Here is an 18,464-nt window from a genome sequence, read left to right as displayed (position 1 = left end):
AAGGTAATCTTTGACTCATTTTATATTTGAGAGTCGTCGTCCAAGTTGTGTATGTGAGAGAATGAGGGGGTAGTACCTGCAAAGATACTCCGATGTCTAAGTTAGTAAGGGGTAAGCAAGTTTTTAGAGTGTTAGAACTTATTTTTACCTGAGTATGTCAGTGTATTTATAATGGTGATCCAATAATCACCATTGGAGTAGTTCCACTTCTAAAAGTGGATAACCATCTTTTTATCTTAGGGTTCTTGGGATATTGCTTCTAGAAGTGGATGAGAGATTTTAGGAATAGTTACTTATTTGGAATAAGTATTATCTCGGTTCATCTCGATCCTGACCTCTTTCATGAGAGGTCATTAGGTGGTAAGGCCAACCTTTGGATTGGACCTTTTTAGCTTACTTGAGTCTCGATCATAATTTTAGATCAGAATATAAATAATAATATAATATTTAAAAATATTATGAATACTCTAAAAATTAATCACCAAATATAAATATATATATATATATTATTTAATTTATTTTTAATATATATTTTATATTTTAATATTTATTTTATATAAATAACTATTTGATTACTGATTTCTGTTGAATATATAACATGATCGTATAATATAATTGATTAGCAATGTTTCGATCGAATATTCATTTCCGTACTTGCCGGCAACTTCTCATTTGAAGATTCATACATGAAATTTGACTTTAGAAGAAATATATCAATTTACAATTAAACCAAAAAATGATATGAAGTAACAATTTGATAGAAGTATATAATATAGCTAAATACGAAATGATATAAGTCAACGGAACCTCCCTTAAAAGAGGACACAGTAAATTTTAAAAAATTACCAGTTGAAAGGAGGAAAATGATCATTTTTCAATGGATGAAATTAAACGCAAGCATTGTTTTGCATACAGATAATATATGTATAAATTATTATTATGTATCGCGTGAGTAAGAATCCATCCTTAACAAATTAAAGATTGAAAGGAAATAAGCTTATTAACAGTACGTAGTAACCATAAGAGTGGGAGTACCCTTTGATTGTTCCATTCCATCCTTAATTGGAACCTCTTTTTATGTACATAGTTTGAGATATAGGTGATAAGATGTAGGTGTTAATTTTGTTGCTTCAATACCCAAGAAAAAATTAGACAATTTATCTGAATATAAGATTCAATGTTTATTATTCTTTTGAATTGAACTGTTACAGAGAGAAAAAGGAGAAATAATGAGAATTATTTAAAAAGAATTTATATAATAAATTGTATGTTTGATTTGTTCGATGGCATAAACAATAAAAAAATTAAAGCGTATTTGTTATAAATACAATCAATTAGTTGCTATTTATATAAAAAAGAATAAGTTTTGAAAATATCTAATTAATTGTTTTCTTCAGCAAATCAATTAGATAATTCAACCAATTAATTAGATCTCTCAATTAATCAATTGGATAAGTAATAAAATCGATTAATTAGGAAAAAACTGAATTTTTGCTCATAAAACAATCGATTATTGTAAAAAAAACAAGAATTTCAATTCAGTATCTAATCGATTATTTAAATAGAATTTTTTTTGCAAATTATGATTTTTCCACTACAAATAACACGTATCTAGTGATTGATAAACGATGATTAAGGTCGCTGCAACGTAACAAATCGATAATCACAATGAATTATAAACATTGCAATTATATATATAATTAGACAATTGAAAAAGAGGTCGATGATAAATTAAACAAGTATTAATATTAGGATTGAAAAAGATAAAATTAAAATAGAAATTAAAGATAAATATTAATAGAACATCAAATTATTAATAATAGAGTTATATATAAAAACAAGACAGATAATAAATAATAAAATAATAATTTATAAAATATAGAATAAATTTTAAAATCAAATAATATACAAAGAATCAATTAATAAATAAAACTAAAAAAGGTGAATTATATGATAAATATGTAAGTTTACAGATCTTTTTTTTATGGAATAAAAGAGAGATTGAAAAAGGTAGAACACACACTTTGAATAATAATAAAATAATAAAAAATAACTATAAAAAAATTTATTTTCTCTCTCTATACCACTTCAATTTATATAGTAGAGTGTTTCACTAAAAAAATACTATTTAATAATGATTAAAAAATTTTAAAAATATATTTTATATTTTTATTACTAAAATTATTTAATAATCTAGGCATTTTAAAAACATCAAAACCGGAGCCAAACTAAAAAAGATAACATAAGAATATGAGGTTGTTATAACTAAGAGTTTATTTATGCAACATGATTTTCATAGTAGCCGTCTCAATCGCAAAAGAGTAAGTTTATATCTATCCAGCCTCGAGAGATAAGATCATACAAGATAAACTAATTTTTTCTTTTGTTTATACAGCGTTAATTAAGAGAAACTAGACTAATGTATCATGTAACAATAATCTTTTAAGACTTTTTTGCTGTTAACTGCATAAATCTCAATCACAAGTGCCGCTAAAAGCGAATGAGAAAAGAGAAGGCAGATGGAAAGTGCGTGAAAATTAAATGATCAGTCATGAAATTTAGCTTTCAGTAATTATTACCGTACGAAATATATGCAGTTTTCGGAGTACGCACACCAAAATAACGACAGCAACAAACTCTTAAATAGATCTCCATATCACGATGGATTAATATTTAAACTTTCCTTTTTTTAATGTCTTTAATTAATTTCTCAATGAATTTGAGCCACCAATAATAGAGATAAAGAGAAAAAGAAAACCAAAGTTGAGGTTTGAAGAGAAGTTAGTGAGTTTTGACAAGTGTTGTTGTAAGTTTGTGGCTATGTCTTGTTCCTATTACCTAATTGTACTTAGGTAGCAGGTCGGTTTTGGTTGCTCAACTTGCCGCTGTCTTCTTTGTTCAATCATCATAAGTGAGACAGCAGAGTCAAACAAAACATAATAATAATATAATTACACACGTTAAGTATGTTCAAAAAATCAATCCTCTAATTAATTATATGTATTAAAAATAAATTATTAATTATTAAATAATTTAACATATTTAATTAATTATTTATTTAATAATTAATTTTTTTTATATATACATATTATTTTTATAATAATAATAAAAAATAATATTATATATACACTAAAATTAATTATTAAAATTATATATTAATATAAAATATAAAATATATATAAAAAATAAATTAAAAATAATACATATATTTATATGGTATACAATTATCATTTTTACAACAAAATAATGATAAAAATTTACCAGAATTTTTTACCTAAAATAATAGTAGTCGTACGTATATGCGCGTACGCCGTTGAAGGCAATATGAAGTTATCAACCTTTGTATTGTTTATTTCTTTCTAATCCTTTCTTGGCTCTATAAATACCCTCTCTCTATTCTCCTAACTCACACCTGAAAGCTCAAAAATCGTAATACTTGCAACAACTTCTCTTCAAAACTAGCAAGCAGTAAGAGAAGCTATTCAAAATGCCGAGAAAAGGAATGAGAAGTATCTTCTTCAAACCTTCACCCTCTCATCATCCGCCACGTCACTACTCACTACCACCACCCTCCCCTCTTCGCACCTTCTCCGACACACTTATGGACGATAACATCCATACGGCGGAGTCACTTATAACCAAGTGGGATTACAATAATAACAATAATAACTCCGTTAGTTCACGCCTTTCAAACTCTAGCTCACTCTTCAGCGGAACACGCCTGGATGCCAAACACTACGTTGACGCCGTCAAGGGCCTACAGTCCGCTATGAAGTACCTCGTCGCACAGGATCCCTCCTCTGCTTATCTCCTTCGAGCACAGTCTCTCATGCAAATCGCAATGAAAACTCTTGAGAGAGAGTTTCACCAGATCTTAAAGGTCAATAGGGAATACCTCGATCCCGAAACCGTTTCTAACCGCTCCGAAACCGTTTCTAACCGTTCGTCAACGGATTTCGGCCAGAACAGTTTCTCTGATATCGATGAGATTGTTTCCGACGACGAGTTTCGATTTGCCGGAGAAGGAGTCGCTGATGCCGAGAGAGCTTCCATGCTTGCCGTCAACGATTTGAAGGGAATCGCGGATTGCATGATTTCCACTGGCTACGGAAGAGAGTGCGTTAGGATTTACGTGTTGGTGAGGAAATCGATCGTTGATGAAGCTCTTTACAATCTTGGAGTGGAGCAGTTGAGCTTCTCGCGTCTCCAGAAGATGGATTGGGAGGTGGTTGAGTTGAAGATCAAGCACTGGCTGAACGCGATGAAGGTTGCCGTCGGAACTCTCTTCAACGGTGAGAGGATACTCTGCGATAGTGTCTTCGCTACCACCGCGCCGGAGAAACGGATCGCGGAGTCTTCCTTCGCTGAGATCACTAGAGACGGCGCCATGATGCTGTTTGGATTCCCGGAAATGGTTGCAAAGTGCAAGAAAACGCCGGAGAAGATGTTCAGGACTCTCGATATGTACGAAGCGATCTCGGAAAACTGGCCGCAGATCGAATCCATCTTCTCCTTCGAATCAACCGCCAGAGTCCGTACGCAGGCGGTTACTTCCTTGGTGAAGCTTGGCGACGCCGTGAGGACGATGCTATCGGAATTTGAATCGGCGATTCAGAAGGAACCGTGCAAGACGACGATTCCCGGCGGTGGAGTACACCCAATCACGGGCTATGTGTTGAACTACATCTCTCTCCTAGCCGATTATAGCGGCGTCCTCGTTGACATAATCGCCGATTATCCACAGTCTCCGTTGCCGGAATCTTTCTACCGAAGCCCGATCCACGAGGATAGCACGTCGTCGTCCTTCTCCACGGTACCGTCGCCGGCAATCTCAGAGAGAATCGCATGGCTGATCCTCGTGGTTCTCTGCAAGCTCGACGTGAAAGCGGAGCGCTACAAGGACGTGGCGCTTTCTTACCTATTCCTCGCTAACAACATGCATTACGTAGTAGAAAAGGTTCGAAAATCGAACCTAGGGTTGCTCGTCGGTGAAGAGTGGATGGCGAAGCACGAAGCGAAGACGAAGGAATACATAGCCAAATACGAGCGCGTCGGGTGGAACAGCGTGCTCACTTCGCTGCCGGAGAATCCCGCGGCGGAGATCTCAGCGGAGCAAGCTAAGGCTTGCTTCGTTAGCTTCAACACAGCGTTTCACGAAGCCTGCAAGAAACAAATCGGGTGGGTTGTACCCGACCCGAAATTGAGAGACGAAATCAAAGTGTCGATAGCTTTGAAGCTGGTTTCCAAGTACGGCGAGTTCTACGATAAGAATAGGGTCGGGTCTGATTCGGCAATACGGTTCTTACCCGACGATATTGGAAACCAATTGTCAGATATTTTGTACGGCATTGGAGAATCGAGTAGTGGCTCGTCGCATGCTTTGACGACGTCGTCTTCACGTCGCTCCAACGGAAGCAGAAGGTGATGATGTTGGAGTGTTGGACCATGAAATGTCTTTTGTGTTGCTGTCGTCACGGCTCACAATAACCTCAAATAATAGAGTGTATCTGTATACTATTCAAGTATTTATACTGTATATTGGTCGTAACATATATGGTTTCAATTTCCTTATATAAACGACGACAAAGATTGTGAAGAATGCCAATGATAGACTATATTTCAAGTCTACTAAATATAAATAAATTCAATTAATTTAAAATTATTATTTATATTATTCTAAAATAAAGTTGTTTTCCTATAATTTTTTCAGGCTTTCGTTTTGGAAAACAAACGTTATTTGCATACGTATATATATTTATATTGACTTGTGCTTTGTCATGTACGAAATATATGATAAATCATAAATGTGTCGCCTGCACGTGGTATTGGTATTCTATTAATAAAAGAGAAAATTCTACTCTCCTCTTCTATGAGATGCTAAAATGATACTTTCCTCTTCTCTATTTTATAAATGTACATTTTCTTCCTTTTTAACTTTTAAAAACCCTCATTTTTAATCCATTTTAAACTTTTTGTGTTAACTAATGTTAACTTTATCCATTTTTTAAGAAAAAAAAATATTTTTAAAAAAATATTCATTAGCAAAAATTTTATTTTTTATTATTAAATTTTGCTTAATAAAATATTCTTTAATAAATTATTTTTTTATTGATTAAATTGTATTTTTAAAAAATTTAATAATTATGTTATTTTTTTAAATACTCTTTAATAATTTTTTAATTATTAAATTATAATTTTACCAAAATTTCTATTAACAATTTGTTTATATTTTACTATTAATTTTTTGATATCTATATATTATTTTAACATTAAATAAAAAATTTTAGTAAGATTATTTTTCAATATCAATAAATATTAATTGTTATACATATTACCAGTGGTAAGATTTTTTTATTTAATATTAAAATTATATATATTAATATAAAAAAATTAATAGTAAATATAAAAATAATTGTTAACAAAAATTTTAGTAAAATCACAATTTAATAATTAAAAAATTATTGAAAAATAGGTATCTTAGAAAAAAATAATTTAATTATTAATTTTTTTAAAAATATTTCGTTAAAAATACAATTTAATTAATAAAAGAATAATTTATTAAAGGATATTTTGGTAAGTAAAATTTAATGATAAAAAATAAAATTTTTGTTAATGGATATTTTTTAAAAAATAATTTATTTTTTTTCATAAAAAATGGATAAAGTTAACATTATTAACACAAAAAATTTAAAATGGATTAAAAAGGAGGTTTTTTAAAAGTTAGAAGGGAGAAAAATGTACATTTATAAAATAGAGGGAAGGGGAGTGACATTTTAGCATCTCGCAGGAGAGGGGAGTGACATTTTCTCTAAATAAAATATCGTGGAAATTCAGTTAAAGAAAAATGTAGCAACCACAAGAGTCAAGACATTCTATATTACATAGCCACCAAGGACCTATATATTATTTAGGAATTTAAACCGTCTGTTTCTTAGTCAATTTATGAATGGCTTAAGGCTTAATTAAGCAGGCCATTGAAGACTTATTTGAAGATAATATGATGTTCTCAAAGTTCTAGTTTCTTCAAAAATGTCAGCTTAATTGCTATTGCTTTCATTTCATCATCTTTATTAATGTACAATAAATTAAAGAGGAGTGCTAGGGGACCAGCAGAAATTGTGATATATAGCCATCAATTAGCCATCATAAGTGTGTTTAACGGTGAGAAATTACATCCAATGGTGCAGGATTACTTATTTTACTTTTGATGGTTAAGTGTTGGCCAAATTTTAACAAAATTGCTGGCTCTCTAAACTTTCTCTAAATTAAAATACTAACAAACTCTTATATGGCAATTGAAAATTGTTACAGCAACACTTGTGTGTTATGTTACACAATAAGGTGGATGATGTTTTGATTTCTTTTTTTATTTTGGATTTTTATGATATTTTTTAACACGGCAGGACAATTATTAATCCGTCACAGGTCAGTACTCTATTTAAAAATTTATTGTCGACCAATTAATTACTATATGCATAAAATAAAATTCGAATTCCTGATGTTTATTTAAGTAAACTAGTAAATTAACCACTAGACGAACCCAATAAAAATTGAAATTATTCCTTTCACTTTAGTAGTTTGATTTTTATTTGAATTAAACATCATGGGGCAATTTTTTATGACTAAAACTTACAAGTAAATGACGCATGGTTGCTGATTACGACCACATTATAAATTATTTTCGTAAAATGTTTCTCCGAAGTTGTAGCCATTATAATCCAAATATAATAGAGTTGGTATTTGTATTCACATACGGCCAAAAACAGTATACATAACAGAATATCTTTTGAGGGTTACATTAGAGTCCTTGTCTTCACTTGGCACAAAACGTGCTAGCTAGATTGTTAGTTCATGTTATGATAATAAAATCAACCTAGTGGAGATTTTGCATAGTAAAATATTCTATTACAGTTGAATTGGTTCTAATCTTTTAACTTACACTACCCACCATTTTACCTTGTCTTTGCTCTGTCCACTTGGTCAACAACAATAGCATCCTACTATATACATTAGAGAAAAAAAAAATATTAAACGGGCATTTTTTATTTTTATTTTTATTTTTTTTAAATTTTGTGAAAATAAACAAGTATAATTTTATTAGTTTACTATTTTTTTTCTTTCAAAAAATCTTAAAAATAGAAAATATTAAAAAAAATACTAATACAAATCAAATACACCTTAAGTGTCTGGATATTTGAGTATATATATATCATTTAATTTTTTTTTAATGAGAAAGACACTTTAAATCCGAATTAAAATATCAAATATAATTCAAAATTCTAATATTAGTAGTAGTAAATACTTAACAATTCTGGTATGTTATTAATAGTATTTCTATCAATTTTTGTCAATTCTTGTTTATAATTGTATTTAATGGAAGTGTCTTTGTAAATGACTGAATGTGTCTAATAAAAATGTCTTTTTTATAACTGTGTCTAATTAAAGTATCTTTATAGATGGATTTTTTAGATGTATCTCTTCATACATGTATTTAAAATATAATAATTAATTATTATTGACAATAAATTGACACATAGTATATTAGTACCCTATATTTTTTCAATACTTAAATATTATGAGTTTAATTTTAATATATTAATATAAAACATTATTTGATTAAATTCATGCATTTAGACTTTACATGTTTAATTAATTATGTAAAACTTTCATAGATTGAAATTATATAAAAATTAAATTGATATTATAAATCTTATTATTTTAAAAATTTAGAATATTTGTGTGTTGGCATTGAGGTTGAGAATATGTCTTGATATGACATATATCCATGGATGGCATCCTCATATTGATCTTCACACTCAACACACACAAACACCATCCACCTTCATTTTCTCATTGTCAATGCACCCTTTTCCCACACTTTTCCTATCACCATCAAACCATAAGCAACAGGCATGCTACAACAATACAAACGTATATATATTATTAATCAAAACCAGTCCAATAGATATAAACAATCAACCATAAACCAGCAATAAAATAACACACAAATAAAGAAAGAAAACAAGGGCCTCCATTGCTGCAAGCACACTTTTTTCTCATCCAATGATCCAATTCATTGACTCAAATCCCCCCGACACACAAACACCATATAAACTCACACAACAATAACATAAAACAACAATTTCTCCATAAATTCTTAATCTCAACAACACAATCTACAAACTCAAAATCCTCAAATCCAACAACATGGATAGGCTTGTGAAACCAGACAGAAATGAAGTGGAAGTTGTGTTCATCAAGTCACAAAAGTGCAGCTCCACTTTCAAGCTCACAAACCTAATGCACACAATGACAGTGGCAGTGTCACTAACAACAACAAACCCATCAATCTTTTCAATCAATAAACCCTTTTCCATAATCCCACCACTTTCATCATCCAATTACATTCTCCAACTCACTCATCACCACCACCCACCACTCTCCGACCCTCCTGATGCCGTCACCGTCCGTACCGCCATGCTTCCCGTCGGAAAGGCCCACCATGACGACCTCCGCCGCCTCTTCTCCAAGCCTGGCCCCCACGTCTTCCGCGACGCCGTTTTGACCATCTCCCTCGTCGGACCCACCGTCGCCGAATTCCTCATCACCACCCACCATACCCAAATCCCCGAAAGCTTCAAGCTTTTCACCAATTCACTATCCCAATGCACAAAGCCCCAAGTTACGAACCTTATAAAACCCACAATTGAACAAAGAAACGTAGAAACCGTAGCCGTTTTGATCAAAGCCGGCGCGAACCCTAATTTCAGAGACTCAACGGGAAAATCCTTAATCCCTTACGCGATTCGGCACGGGAATTTCGATATTCTGAAGCTTCTGGTAGACTCTGGAACCCGAATTGAAAACTCGGTTGACCTAGTTCTTCACGAAGCCGCGGCGATGAACAGAATCGATTTCATGGAGCTTCTATTGGACTCGTTCCGTGACGAATTGGACGTGAATTTAGTGAATCGTAACGGCGAAACGCCTATTCACGAGGCTGCGATTCACGACCACGTCGAAGCAATCGAGTTCAGCGTTTCCATCGGCGTAAACCCTAACGCCATCGACATTAACGGCTCCACGGCGCTTCACTTCGCAGCTTCTAACGGAAACTTAAACGCCGTTGAGTGTTTGTTAGAATGCTCGAACGTGAAATACGTTAAGAATCGGTTCGGGAAAACGGCGTTTTCTTTAGCCGAAGAGAATAAGCACTTTCACTTAGCCGAAACGCTGCGTTTCGGTGACTTGCTATTCCGTGCTGCTAGGGTGGACGATGTTCACGCGCTGAAGAGGTTGTTGGGGGAAGGCGCGTGGGTCAATCGGAGGGACCAGAATGGGTGGACGGCGCTGCATTGGGCTGCGTTTAAGGGTCGGATTAAGAGCGTGAAGGTGTTGGTTGATCATGGCGCGTGGGTTGACGCGGTTGATGATGCAGGTTACACTCCTTTACATTGTGCTGTTGAGGCAGGGCACTTGCAAGTTGCTATTTTGCTTATGGGGAAGACTAGTGTACAGATGTAAATTGAGAAAAGCGTACAGAGAATTTGTTTTTTGTGGCTGGAAGTGGACACGTGTGACGTTTAATTTATAACGGAGAAGGCTTTGAGGGTGTGAGATTTGATGTAAGCTCAGAAGGCTTACTAGTGGTGAGCCGAGTCGAAGAGGTATGGAATGAGGACTGGATTTGATGGTGGGTCATTGTGGCTGTGGGCTTTGAAAAAAACACTTGCGGGTCAATTTCCAAAAAAAATATTTCTGAGTTACGGGGGGAAAAGGAAAAAGTTGGCAGCACTAGGATCGCAACGAAAGCCCTACCCACTTTGGCCGTAGCAAACGGGGCTCTCGCGTCTCCTTCCGTGAATCTCGTTGCCGGCGTCAGTTGCGTAGGTCTGGGCGCCGTAGCACGGACGCAGCGGAGGTCTGAGGTGGTGTTGCAGCCGTGGTGTCCAGCGGGGGACGTGGGTGCGTGTGATCTGAGGCCGAGGGGTAGGACGACTTCCTTGCGCGAGGTCCCGACGCTGAAGGATGCAGTGAGCCGTACGTGCCGTCTGATGCGGAGATCCGGCCGCCGTTCCACGGAAAAGAAGGCTGTGGAAGGTCCAAGGAAACAAAACTCTGCCGCTGAAACAACGCATTTCCTGTCAGATCTCAGTTTTTATCTGAAGATTGTCACTTCTCCCCCGATTTGGGTTCTCGCGGTTGGTGGACACTGATACAGTTCAAAGTCAGGTGTGTTGTATTTTCATTCCTTTATTTGAATTTATTTGTAAATTTGTGCATAATGTGATAGGTTTTACTGCTGTGGGTTTTGTACTTTAATTGTAGCCTAAGGATATAGATGGGGCCATGTTCGCATGGAGAGAACACCGAAAAGGGAATTAGGAGTTTAAATTTTGTGATTTAGATTCGAAATGTATTAGGCTAGGGACAGATATCTGCGCCGTGGATTATCAATTTTTTATTGAAAACAAATGATAGTATAGGTTCATACATAAGTAGAATGTCTATCGTTGTGATGTGTTGATGTTAGATGAATCCGGCTCACCAATCAGGATCGGAAAATAGTTGAAGGTGTCTGATTTTCGTCTACTGGACCAATAGTCCAATAGGGGTTAGACATGGATATTGTTCCAGGCATGTGATTGGGGATTGGGAAACATCCTATGGAATCAAATGAAGCTTTGCTCCTTTCCGGAGTAAGCCGAACATCCTACTTGCTACACGATTATGACTACTCTGGCAGGGGACCTGCAGAAAGCTCCCACGCCAATGCAATTCTTTCAATTTAGGATTTTTAACTTAAATAAATTTTATAGAACCCAAATTCACTGATATCCAATGAGATCTACAACATGATAACCCTTTTCCTATTATTATATAAATCGTCCTAGTCTGTGTAGGATTAAATAAAACGTAAACCATTTCAGGCTGGAACTGGGAAGGGAAACAAAGGGTAAATGGTGCCAGGGTCCCTAGAGTTAAAAGGAGAACGTAAATCGTTCGAGGCTAACATGTTGTTGGCTTAAACCTCATTGCTCTGCCACGATTTACACACAAAGGAGACCCTACATACCCTGGCGCGATTCACGTGTTACTGACTTACTGGGTTGGGAAGATTTATGCTTGTAATGTTGTTGAGTTGATTGCATGGCAAACTTAACTACCTTAGTATGTTAGATCATATAGTGTGTTGGATCATATAGTATATGCTTAATATGCAATATAGAATAATTTTGAAAGAAGACCTTGTTCCACGGTGGGTTTAATGAGTTAGGGTATATGTAGTTTAGGGTAAGACGTAAGAAATTAGGCATCTTAGCAGCTTCGTTAACACTCTTACTATAGAGTGATGGTTGTATAATAGGGTATTTTAACTTATAATATTTTAATTTTAATTATATTTATTCAAATTTTAACTTAAGATATAAAAATATACTTTTTATAATTTCAATGATTGATTTTACTGAGAAGATTAAATTAAATTAAAAGAAATACTGATAAATTATAATAAAAGAGCACTAAAGTTTAATAGATAAATTTAAGTTTTTTCTTTTAAAAAAATGTCAGAGGGTGTTAAAAAATGTAATTTTGCATAAGTTAAATTTATGTGGACTTGAGTAACATAAATTAAAGTTTTTACAGAATGACAAACAAAATTTTATAAAAAATATGTATGAACAAAATTGATTAAAAAAATCATATCAACAATGAATACTAGAAATTTCATAGAAACTTAAATTTATGTTATTCAAAGCATTATGAATTTATTTTATTTTAAATTATATTTTTAACACCTTTTGACATAATTTTTAAAAAATAACCTTAAATGTATACATTAAAACTTAGTACTCTTTTATTATAGGTTGCTAGTATGCCTTTTTTTTTAATATAATTTAATCTTAATAATGAAATTATAAGTTTTTTTTAAGTTAATATTTAACCGGATTTAATTTAAATTAAAATATTAAAAGTAAAAGTAGCCTATTATACATAAATTGTGCCAGGGTGAGAAGGGTCCATTTGTGTGTAAATCGTGGCAGCCCAATGAGGTTTAGCCCGACAACATGTTAAACCTATCAGTCCGGACGATTTACGTTTTCCTTTTAACTCTAGGGACCCTGGCACGATTTACCCTTTCTTTCCCTTACCAGATCATGCATTAATCGTTCCAGGCTGAAATGGTGTACGTTTTATTTAATCCCACACAGTCTAGGACGAATTATATAATCATAGGAAGAGGGTAATGACGTTGCATATCTCATTTCAGGGGAACCCATTAAATTTGGGTTCTACAAAATTTATTTAAGTAAGAAACCCTTCAATTTATGTCTATCATACGTCTTCACTGATGGGATTTTGGAGGTGTCCCTTTTATTTCTATTGCTGCCACCATCCCTTTATTGTTCGTAGCCCCTAAGGGAACCCGTAGCTGTTGTAGGTGCAAGCTGTTAAATGCATCAACATTTTCATTAAGATGTCCTTGGCTGTTTATAGTTAGATAGTGGTATTGTTATACGGAAGAGGTTCTGAAATTCTCTGCAGCTAATGGATTTTTCTGTCACACTGATTCATAACTCAGCAATAAATATTATTGAATTTTCCTAAATACTTTCAGAATATGAAGTCATCTAAAAACCCAAACTTGTGTGTATGTTGAAACAGAATATCCTGTGTTGTAACTTTGAGACGAGTTATGCCATTGGCAATGTTCTTAAAATTTAGCAGTCGAGAAACTATGTAACCCTTGCGGATTGGTGTTAGTAATCATTGGCTGCTGTAGTGATTAGGAGTGCAATTGCAAAGTTCATCTGTAACAGGGCTGTTATGATAGGGTTATGAACGTATTTCAGGTTGAGGTGTTGTGTTTGTAATATTTCATGGAAATATAATAGGATTAGAACTCAACATGAGATTTCCTTGTCGTGATCGAAATAATTTTCATTCATATGTGAGAACTTGAATCTGAAGCTCCTTTTTTCGCATTTGTTACTCATGATAGAGGAAGATCTTTGAGGACATTTCTTGAAGGGAATATCTATTCGTGAGGGAAACGGATGTCCCGGGCTTATGATGTAGTTGATTTTGCATAAGACGTTAGGGTGTTGTCCGTTACAGTGGTGTGTGTTCATGGTTGTTTGGCTTTTTAGAATCTGCAGTATAATTTGTGAAGAAGTTTCATGGGCGGAGTGGTTGACTGTAACCTGTTGCACACTTTCATGTTTTCAGGCTAGAACTGTGAACCGATAAGTCCGATGGATTTCAATGGGATTTTTGGAGCTGAATTGGAAGAGTCGGATGACAACAGCTCCGATGGAGACCGTGGCTGTTATTATGCGAGTGACGAAGAAGGGGACGAGGATGAAGGTGACCCAACAGGATGCAGAGAAGATGAAAATGGTAACCTCTCAGGTGGTGCCAGTCATGCCGGGGATGATGGGAAAAGTCGTCCAGTTGTCGCAGAGGATTTTATGGGCAGAGAGTTTGTCGGGGAGGAGGATGCCTATCTTGCTTACAAGGAGTTTGCTAGAATGAGGGGTTTCGGGGTCCGCAAGGGCGATGTGGGGCGTGTCGACGGGGTTTTGGTCAGGAGAGACTTTTTCTGCCATCGACAGGGCACAAGACATGCTAAGCACTATGATCGTCCTGAGCGAGTTAGGGAGGAGAGGTTGGAGAGTCGAACCGACTGCAAGGCGAAGTTGAAGATTTTCTATGATGTGCAACGCAGTGTGTGGAAGGTCAGGAGCATCTTCGATGAGCACAACCACGAGCTTGCTCCGGCCATGTTTTCACACCTCGTACCTAGCCATCGCTCGATGAGTGATGGTGACAAAGCACAAGTTGATAGCATGAAGCAATTTGGTATACCAACTGCGAAGATAATGGCTTACATGGCTGGTCAATCTGGAGGGTATGGAATGCTGCGATTTACAAAGCGTGATTTGTATAATTATATACATGGTCAAAGGCTGGCCCGAATCAGTGATGGCGATGCTGCAGCAACGATCAGTTACTTGGAGGGCAAGGCGAATGCCGACATGACGACTGTAGCACATTACACGCGAACTGCCGATGATCGGCTGGGGAGCCTTTTCTGGGTCGACGGTGAAATGATGACCGACTATCAGTTATTTGGTGATGTTATGGCCTTTGATTCGACGTATCGGTCTAATAAGTACAAGAAACCGCTTGTAGTGTTCTCTGGGTCAAATCACCATAAACAGACAACCATTTTTGGATTTGCGCTCCTGGAGGATGAGGAAGTTCGTACTTACCGGTGGCTGCTGTTAAATCTTGTAGATGTAATGGGAGAGAAGACTCCGTGTGTTGTTGTCACGGATGGGGACAAAGCGATGCGCGCAGCCATCGCGGAGGTGTTCCCGGCAGCAAGGCACCGGCTGTGTGGGTGGCACTTGGAGAAAAACTGTGTTCAACGGGTTAAGGATACGGAGTTCCGAAAGGTTTTTAAGAAGGCTATGTATGCGAACTTCGAGGTGGAGGACTTCGAGGAATATTGGAAGACGGCGGTGGAGTCACTTGGCCTACAAAATAATAGTTGGGTTCAACAAACATACGAGGTTAAAGAAAGTTGGGCAACAGCATATCTCCGGGGCACTTTCTGTGCGGGATACCGAACAACCTCAAGGTGTGAGGGGATTAATGCATACATAAAGGGGTTCCTGAAATCCACTGATAGCATTTTGGAGCTGGTGCACAGCTTAGATCGCGTTGTAAAGGTTTATCGAAACAACGAAGTCACGGCGCAGTTCTATTCTACGTACTACAGCCCCGTGTTAACAACCGGGCTTGACTCTATCGAGCTTTTTGCATCGAAGCTGTACACTCGAGCAGTTTTTAGAGAGGTCAAGAAACAAATCAGGGGTGTTGCAACCTTGCTGTTTCGTGGGAGAGACAGCATCAGCACCACGGTTGTCTACAAGTTTTCAAGGATGGGCGCGCCTGGTAGGATTCACAAGGTTTTATTCGACCCAGATGACAAGAAAATTCAGTGCGACTGTTCGATGTGGAATAGTGAGGGTATTCCATGTAGTCACATATTCTGCCTGATGAAGTACGAGGGTTTGGAACAAATACCGGACAGCCTTATTGTGAGAAGATGGTGCAAGGATGCAAAGGATTCCAGACGGATGCCGGTGACAATGAGACCTGGAGATGAAGGTCGCATGCTTAGGTATGCCGCACTTTCTTCGGCCACAAGCTTGGTCGCAACACTTGGTTCGGATGAGCGTGAAGACTTCGAATTCGCTAAGGAGAGCATCGCGAGTCTAATAGATAAGCTACGTCACAGAGTTTATGAAAGGGCAGGTGGTCAGCCAGGTATGTCGGGGTGGAAAGCGATGAAGGACCCGGTTGTGGCAAGAACAAAAGGTGCCCCTAAGAGGAAAAGGAGTTCGACCAATGTAGTCAACCCGACGTGCGAGGGAAGAGGCGTTGCTGCACCAAATGTGGCACACCCGGGCATACCAAGAGGACATGCAGCGGGTACTGTGCACGAGGGGTGTCCGGGATTGGTAATGGGGTCTCCCCACGGATGGCAACGGTTCGCATGACGGCCCTGCAGCCGCTTCAGCGTCTCTTCCGACCGAGCTCGGTCATGCGTATGAGGTAATATAAGGAAACATCATTAGGCCCAAATGAATGTGTTGCTTCTCAGGTTTCACCTCTGTGTGAAATTGTGGAATTAGTTTCCTGGATCAGATCACACCGCAAACCTTAGTGTTGTTTTACACTGAAATATTTAGGTAGATGCCTTATTTTTGAGTATTTGCATGTTATTCCCTGAGTTAAAGGACCATCTGTGATGTTATTTGTGGGTAGGAATTGCCTTATTTTTTAGTATATTGCATGTCATTTGAGTAATATGTATCCTGATTGGAACGGTGGTATATCTTGAGATAAGTAAAGAAATTAAGGTAGAAATGTTAACTCGTTCTAAGTGAACATGAAAATGGGAGATTTTGCTGTATCCTACTTGTTGAACTTAATTACATGTATTATTTTTGGGCCTAGCGGATTATATTTTTCACAGAATCTAAAATAGCATACATGCTTGCAGGATCAAACCTCGGGTCACGGCGAAGCTGGTCTGAATAACGTGTCTACCTCAGCGGCAAATACATCCTCCATGGTGAGTCGGAGAGGTAGTCCATGTTGGCGTCCTCCGTTTTCTGGCGGGGGAAGTGGGGGGAACTTCTTCCTTGGGGGCCAACACATCCACCAATTCTATGCATCCCAACCTTGCTCCGGGCACCAAAGCGATCCGCCGCCGCACGCCGGGCACGGGAGTATGTCAACTCCGATGAGGGCTATGAATGAGGACTTGTTTGAACGGTGGCTGCTCCAGGTACGGGGTTCTCCTGAGATGTACTCCAATATTTTGTCTTTGGATGTATTAGCAGCTCGGACCTGTCCACTAAACCATGTGCCTTTTCATGTTGAACAGAATGTGATGGGTCGTCGCTCGTCGAGCAATATGCAGGGGTTTCCCACGCGTGGAACTTGATGTTAAGCTGGGGGATAACACATACCGAATACTTTGTGTCTTGCAAAAAGTTATTATTTTCGGTAAGGTCTGTCTTGCTAAGTGGAAGCTGCAGATTTCACTAGTGTGTGCTCTGTTTTTCTGATTTATTGTAACTACATTTCTAGTGTCTTGCTGGTGACAAATTGAAGCATTATTTGAGGTTTTAGTTGGGTTTGTTTAATTTTGTCTCCGGAATAGCTTGGCCTATACTCAGTTTCTCACTATGTTCGTAGCTCCCATTGTCTGCATAATTATGGCCAGATGATGTTATTTGCTTCGTTGATGAAGATGGAGAATCTGCTTTCTTAGTAGAAGGACTGGCTGCTGAAGGCTTTGTCTGAGTTCCTGTAGGCTTTGAAGTTGAACTTGTTTGAGTAAATTTAGGCTCTGAACTTGAATGAATTTCTTGGTGTTGCTATTTGGAATATCTTAGCTGTAGGTTGCATAGATGTCTTTTTTTTTTGGTAAAATGCATCGATGTCCTTTTTGTGCTGACATTATTGGGTATTAATGTTTGGGCTTCCATGGAACAAATCCATTTAGCATGTACTGTTGCAAACGGGCCATGAGCAAACGCTAGGTCGGATGGGCCACGTATAAGGTTCATTTTATTTTGGGGCTTTTTTGGCGGGTCCCATAATGTCAAAGCAAGGGTCCGAGGATGCGATCTCAGAATAAGGAATGCTCGTCACAACCCCTGGGCTAACTTCGTTGTTAGCATTGTTTGTGCAAAATAAAATATCTGTAAAAACCTTGCACCCATTAAGTAACTCGTATTTAATTTTTTTTTTTTGGTGTGAATCCAGCCATGGTCCACTTCAGTATACATTTCTTTAAAAAACAACTATAGAGTTACATAATTTTTCTTTCCGTAAGGGTATGTTTGGATTTTTGCAAGAAAATGGAAGGAAATAAAATA

The 18,464-nt window shown here is 36.7% G+C and overlaps 3 protein-coding genes across 5 annotated transcripts; all 3 read left to right on the top strand.

The window, feature by feature from the left end:
- The first annotated feature begins 3,406 nt into the window (after positions 1–3,406).
- On the top strand, positions 3,407–5,669 carry LOC130970106 (exocyst complex component EXO70H1-like). The gene has a single exon (XM_057896094.1). The coding sequence runs from the start codon at positions 3,488–3,490 to the stop codon at positions 5,423–5,425; it is 1,938 nt and encodes a 645-aa protein (XP_057752077.1). The 5' UTR covers positions 3,407–3,487; the 3' UTR covers positions 5,426–5,669.
- Positions 5,670–9,207: 3,538 nt separating this feature from the next.
- On the top strand, positions 9,208–10,524 carry LOC130969275 (protein VAPYRIN-LIKE-like). Its single transcript, XM_057894932.1, has one exon. It carries the CDS (start codon positions 9,208–9,210, stop codon positions 10,522–10,524), a length of 1,317 nt encoding a protein of 438 aa, XP_057750915.1.
- Positions 10,525–10,541: 17 nt separating this feature from the next.
- LOC130968387 (protein FAR1-RELATED SEQUENCE 5-like) lies at positions 10,542–18,040 on the top strand. 3 transcript variants are annotated; one of them, XM_057893622.1, is made up of 5 exons: positions 10,542–11,232; positions 14,230–16,626; positions 17,078–17,365; positions 17,465–17,586; positions 17,671–18,040. In XM_057893622.1, the coding sequence occupies exon 2, from the start codon at positions 14,256–14,258 to the stop codon at positions 16,569–16,571; it is 2,316 nt and encodes a 771-aa protein (XP_057749605.1). In that variant the 5' UTR covers positions 10,542–11,232; positions 14,230–14,255; the 3' UTR covers positions 16,572–16,626; positions 17,078–17,365; positions 17,465–17,586; positions 17,671–18,040. The 3 variants fall into 3 exon arrangements, with proteins under 3 accessions (XP_057749605.1, XP_057749603.1, XP_057749604.1); XM_057893620.1 differs by having other exon boundaries at positions 17,465–18,040; XM_057893621.1 differs by having other exon boundaries at positions 14,230–16,763; positions 17,465–18,040.
- Positions 18,041–18,464: the final 424 nt, after the last annotated feature.

Source organism: Arachis stenosperma, chromosome 3 (genome assembly GCF_014773155.1).
Source record: "Arachis stenosperma cultivar V10309 chromosome 3, arast.V10309.gnm1.PFL2, whole genome shotgun sequence".
In the NCBI taxonomy this organism is placed as follows: domain Eukaryota; kingdom Viridiplantae; phylum Streptophyta; class Magnoliopsida; order Fabales; family Fabaceae; genus Arachis; species Arachis stenosperma.
This window is presented reverse-complemented; position numbering and strand designations above follow the sequence as displayed.

Coding starts and splice junctions, on each gene's coding strand:
- LOC130970106 (XM_057896094.1), top strand. CDS start 3,488: ATGCCGAGAAAAGGAATGAGAAGTATCTTCTTCAAACCTTCACCCTCT.
- LOC130969275 (XM_057894932.1), top strand. CDS start 9,208: ATGGATAGGCTTGTGAAACCAGACAGAAATGAAGTGGAAGTTGTGTTC.
- LOC130968387 (XM_057893622.1), top strand. CDS start 14,256: ATGGATTTCAATGGGATTTTTGGAGCTGAATTGGAAGAGTCGGATGAC.